This window comes from Salvia splendens, chromosome 8 (assembly GCF_004379255.2).
Source record: "Salvia splendens isolate huo1 chromosome 8, SspV2, whole genome shotgun sequence".
In the NCBI taxonomy this organism is placed as follows: Eukaryota; Viridiplantae; Streptophyta; class Magnoliopsida; order Lamiales; family Lamiaceae; genus Salvia; species Salvia splendens.
In genome coordinates, this window is record NC_056039.1 from 2,456,613 (window position 1) to 2,462,422 (window position 5,810).

The window sequence follows — 5,810 nt, forward strand, 5'->3', positions numbered from 1 at the left end:
AGTTGGATTTTTTTTCTAATCGATTGGAAGACTTGTCCAATTTTATTCTAATCTGTTGGACCACTGGCCCAAATTTTAAGCCCAGATATACTGTTAGGTCAATCAATTTTTTCGGTTTCAGTCCAAATATACTGCTGGATCAGTTAAATTTGACCCACAATCGACTACTCACTCTGATACCATGATAGAAATCAATGGGTTTCATCTTAAAACCAATTGGTGATAGGATGAGTGACCCATTAGAATTACATAGTGGTTTCAAGTCTATGTGAACACCGATATGAGATAGTTGTAATATATTATTTTAGTTTCAATTGCAACATGTTTATGTATTTTATTCAAAACCAAAGGAAGATATTACCTCATAACCCTCAATTATATCAAGTCAGAATCAATTTGAAGCAACCTAACATTTTCTTACAAAAATTTCTTCAATTATTTCAAACCATTGGAATCAACCCAACATTCCCTCTCAAAAGTTACTTCAATTATTTCAATCAATTTGAATCAACCCAACATTCTCTCTCAAAAGTTACATATATAGGTTGGTATCCAATAATTAAACTTTGATAAACTACGATATTTCCATTTGTTTAAATTTGAAACAAGCCTTCACCCCTATTTAAAAGTCACACAAATTAATCCACCCACGACTCTCTCAAGTATTATTATTTATATGCCCATAATTTTGGAGAATTACTCATCATTCTCACTCACTCTTTAGAATCACCAATCCTAACCATTCTCTCAACCTCACCAAGTCCTACTAATCATTCTCTCAACCTCCAAAAGGTGATAGTTTTCAAATTTTCATATACTTTTCCATTCACTAAATTCATCAATTTACAAAGTAATTAATGCTAATTTTTTCTCACTCTCTAGATGTGGAAGCTTCACTGCATGATCATTTGCTTAATGGCTGCACGCCTTCTTGCAAGCAGCCTCAGTGTTCCATTCACTGAAGTTGCTAATGCAACTCAAAGACGAGCAGGTTTATATTTATAAGTAATTTTTTCGTCCGTGAATAAATGACTTACTTTGTATGTGATTATATACACATAATTCAATTTCAGTGTGTATGGACGGCTCACCGGCTGGCTACTATTACTCGGCCGGGTCAGGAGACGGGGCCAAGAATTGGCTCCTCTTTCTCATGGTTATAATTGATTTAAACTATTTTTTTCTTGAAATATCATAATTTTAGGTTATGTCTGACTTTCTTTAATTATATAGGGAGGTGGATGGTGTGATACAGTTGATGATTGCCACAGTAAACTGAATCAATCTATAGGCAGTAGCAAATTCCAGCCATTTAGAACATTCTCGGACATTCTTAGCCCAGACAGCCAAATCAACCCGGGTATATTTATATATATAGAGAGAAGCATTAATTAATTAATTAATTCATTTTAATTATATTTAACATGTATCATTTTTAGATTTCTATAATTGGAATAGGATTTTCGTGGCCTATTGTGACCAATCATCATTCCTCGGTGACACCGAGTTTGATGGCCAAGTAAGTTAGTAATTCAAAACTTTGCAATAACTTTATTTATTTATTTATTAACATGACCCGTCATGTTGTACCAGGGACCGAAACTTCAATTTCGAGGATCCAGGATTTTTGATGCGGTTGTTGACGACCTTTTGGCTAAAGGGATGGGCGTTGGAGAGAATGTAGATTCATTTCTTTAATCAATGCAATATTATTTAATATTTGTGATGCATCTAATTATAGTGTATTTATTTGCAGGCTATTCTTTCCGGTATATCGGCAGGGGGGCTTGCGACTATCTTACATTGTGACGGCTTTCGAGCACGTCTCCCCGATGTGGGCAGAGTGAAATGCCTCTCGGATGGGGGATTTTTCTTTCGAGGGTAAGAATCTCAAATTAATTACTTTTTGGTGATTTTTCGACTGCTACTTGATTTGGTCTCTTTTTGTGTTACGTGACAGAGAGAATGTCCTTAATGCCGACTACAGAGAGAAATATTTTGCCTCCGTAATTACGCTCCATGTATGTATCACTTCTTTATAAACATATGAATTTCTTCAAAACAATTTGACATATTTGATTCATAAACATCAATCTCTTATTTATCGAATACTCCACTATTGTAGAATATATCCAGCCTCCTTCCCGTGACATGCACTAAGAGAATAGATCCGAGTTTGGTAAGTGACTTAAATGATTAGCATTATATTAAATTAAAAGTTAATATTGACAAATATTTGGTAGTAATTAATTATTTTGCAGTGTTTCTTCCCCGAAAATCTAGTAAGAGACATTCAAACTCCAATCTTTATATTGGATAGTGCATTTGATGCATATCAGGTATGTAACTAAGTAGAATAATTTCTATAAACAGTAGTAATAATTTTGATAAATATAATGCGAATTTCATACTTATTAGTACCTATTTGTTTTAGGTGAGATTCCGTTTGGTACCTCCAAGTTCTTATGACCGCATAAGATGGGATTTGTGCTTGGGGAATATCAGTACTTGTACAAGTACAGACAAACAATTAATAACTGGTACACTAAATCTATTTCTTTTGTTCTAAAAGCTTGAAGTAATATTTTTTATTAGACAAAACTAATTAAATAATTGAGTTTTGGAAACAGATTTTGGGGGCGCATTTTTAAAAGCTGTTAGAGAGATCTCAAATAATCCAACAATAGGCATGTTTATACATGCATGCCTCATTCACACTGTCTTAATTGATGGACGTTTTTGGACCCCCAATTCAACCATCAAATTGGGAAATTTGGTGAGTTTAATAGTAGTGCTCCACTTTATAATTCTTTTACTATTATTTAATGTTTGAGAAAATGTTAATTTTACTTCTTTCCTTTCAAATATTTGCAGAGCATACAAGAGGCCTTTGCAAATTGGTACTTTGACAGAGAACCAGTTAGACTTATTACTACCGCTAATTTTTTAGAGATATGTACTAAGAAAAAAATGTTATGATCCAATGAATTATGCAATATGCACAGTTTTCTATAAATCAGGAGTACTGTTTTTGATACTCGATAATGTTATCTCTATAGTTGTAGTTGTTAAACCGACAAATATATTCACAAATAAGAGCTACTAATCTTTATCAATTTTGTCTACGTAATCTGTAATTCACAATCTGGTGATCCAATAATCATATAAGAATGTTTTCTTTATTCCCAAATAATTTCCATCTTTATGTTATTATAAATTATGGGAATATTGAAATATTCATTCTTGTAATAGTATAAGAATAAATCATAATGGAGGCTGTTTATTATTTTTATGTTAAAGAGTACCCTTTAAATTCTATGACCTAAAAATGAGATTTGTACTTATTTTAAGTATCTCAAGTTCTCAACTCAAAGAATATCATCATATACCTTTGAAAAACTATTAAGTACTACATTTAAGTCCTCGTTTTTTTTCCTTTTATACTCCTTAATCAATTGAGGACATATTTGATCTAATAGGAGCTTCTTGCACTAATTTTCGTCAACAAATAGACTCGAGCTACTTCAATTTTAGATAATATCGAGACAAGCTAATCTTGAATAGAATTTGTAAACTAAGATTATTTCTACTTAACACTAACTCGAGATTAAATTGCGGGCTGAATTTGTCCAACCAAAACAAGACTAATAAAACCATATCATTTCCAATATCCAATAAAAAACCACAAAAAATTAAAGTAAATTTGTCATCGAACAAATAATTGGGTGAATATGCTAAAAATGTGTGCCCTTTCATATAAAAGAGATTAAAGGTTAGGGATTTAAGTCGTACGAAGCTATGACACCATTAATTGATTACTACTTAAGGTAATTGCCTAATAGTTAAGCCCATATTTCCAAATAAAAATCAACATCCATTCGTTGATTAAAAATCCATATTTAAAAGTCACACAAATTAATCCACCCACGAGTCTCTCAAGTCTGAGCCTCTAATTAAAAGATGACATGTTATCAACTTTTCATAAGGGTAAGTTTGTCTGATCATGATTTTAACACAAATACAATTTAGGCTACGTTTTGGTTGTTATATTTCACTAAGATAAAATATTTATAACGACCCATTGTTTAGTATACAGAATAAATTAATCACTAGGTCGTGTTATCTTCTTAAGCTTGCACCCTTTTTCATGTTTTGCTAAAATAATTAAACCAAGGAGGAGGGTATGTTTTCATAGAAATTCATGGGTTCCTTCCTAAAACTAATTGGTGATAGGAGGAGTGATTCATTAAAATTATATAGTAATTGTAAGTCTATATGAACACCGATGTGGGATAGTTGTAATATATTATTTTAGTTTCAGTTGTCAACACCCTCCTCAAACCCTCAAGGTGAACCTTGGAGGGGTTGGACTTTTTTTTCTGATCGATTGGACGACTTGTCCAATTTTTTTCTGATCGCTTGGAACACTGTCCCAAATTTTAAGCACATATATACTGCTGGGTCAATCAATTTTTTCAGTTTCAATCCAGATATACTGCTGTATCAGTTAAATTTGACCCACAATAGGCGACCCGCTCTGATACCATGATAGAAATCCATGGGTTTCATCTTAAAACCAATTGGTGATAGGAGGAGTGACTATTAGAATTACATAGTGGTTTCAAGTCTACGTGAACACCGATATGAGATAGTTGTAATATATTATTTTAGTTTCAATTGCCAACATGTTTATGAATCTTTATTCAAAACCAAAGGAAGATATTACCTAATAACCCTCAATTATTTCTAGTAAGAATCAATTTGAAGCAACCTAACATTTTCTTACAAAAATTACTTCAGTTATTTCAAGCCATTTGAATCAACCTAACTTTCTTTCTCAAATGTTGCTTCAATTATTTCTAGTCATTTGAATCAACCTAACTTCCTCTCTAAAAAATTACTACTACTAGAGATGCCCAAGGTTTTCGGTCCGGGCGGTCAAAAAATAGTCTCGAGCTAATTCAATTTTAGATAATATCGAGACAAGTTAATCTTGAATAAAATTTATAAACTAAGATTATTTCTACTTAACACTATCTCGAGATTAAACTGCGGGTAAAATTTGTCCAACCAAAATAAGATTAATAAAACCATATCATTTCCTATATCAAATCAAAAACCACAAATAATTAAAGTAAATTTGTCATCGACCAAACAATTGGGTGAACATTCTAAAAATGTGTGCTTTTTTACATAAAAGAGATTAAAGGTTAGGGATTTAAGTCGTACGAAGCTATGACACTGTTAATTGATTACCACTTAGGCCATGTTTGGTTGGCGGGAAAGTAAAGTTGGCAAGGAAAATGATCCCTGGGAAAATAAATCCCGGGAATATGATTTCTAATAACTTTACTTTCCCGTGTTTGGAAAATATCAAGATTTGAAAGTATATATTTGATTTAAACACTAAACTTAAAATATATTTATCATTTTTTATTTATAAAAAATAATAATACATATTATTTAATAAATTATTAATTACAACTGATAATGATTATATTATTTTATTTATTATTACGATGGATAGTTTAAATATGGATTATACATCATAATATATAATAATATAATAATAAATAAGATTATTATTATTATCATTATATTTACTTAATTTTTAATTGAATAAATTTTATAATTTAAAATTTCACTACAATTTTATTGTAATTACTTATTTATAAATTAATAATTATTATATTATTATATGATTATAATTATATTTAATTATTTAATAAATTATTATTATTATTATGATAATAAAAATAAAAATAAATATTAATAATATAGTTATAATTATGATAATTTGAATTATAGTT

At 30.5% G+C, this 5,810-nt stretch overlaps 1 protein-coding gene across 1 annotated transcript; it reads left to right on the forward strand.

The window, feature by feature from the left end:
• Positions 1-599: 599 nt before the first annotated feature.
• LOC121746196 (pectin acetylesterase 8-like) lies at positions 600-3,037 on the forward strand. The gene is made up of 13 exons (XM_042140120.1): positions 600-792; positions 883-991; positions 1,074-1,156; positions 1,234-1,360; positions 1,440-1,519; positions 1,594-1,680; positions 1,757-1,881; positions 1,961-2,021; positions 2,126-2,179; positions 2,262-2,339; positions 2,435-2,540; positions 2,631-2,776; positions 2,875-3,037. Exons 2-13 carry the CDS (start codon positions 883-885, stop codon positions 2,977-2,979), a joined length of 1,161 nt encoding a protein of 386 aa, XP_041996054.1. The 5' UTR covers positions 600-792; the 3' UTR covers positions 2,980-3,037.
• Positions 3,038-5,810: the final 2,773 nt, after the last annotated feature.

What these genes read in the sequence shown, in the direction of transcription:
- LOC121746196 (XM_042140120.1), top strand. Translation starts at nt 883, where the DNA reads ATGTGGAAGCTTCACTGCATGATCATTTGCTTAATGGCTGCACGCCTT. An exon ending in TGCAACTCAAAGACGAGCAG is followed by an intron (nt 992 to 1,073) that starts GTTTATATTTAT and finishes ATTCAATTTCAG; the next exon opens with TGTGTATGGACGGCTCACCG. An exon ending in ACACCGAGTTTGATGGCCAA is followed by an intron (nt 1,520 to 1,593) that starts GTAAGTTAGTAA and finishes ATGTTGTACCAG; the next exon opens with GGACCGAAACTTCAATTTCG.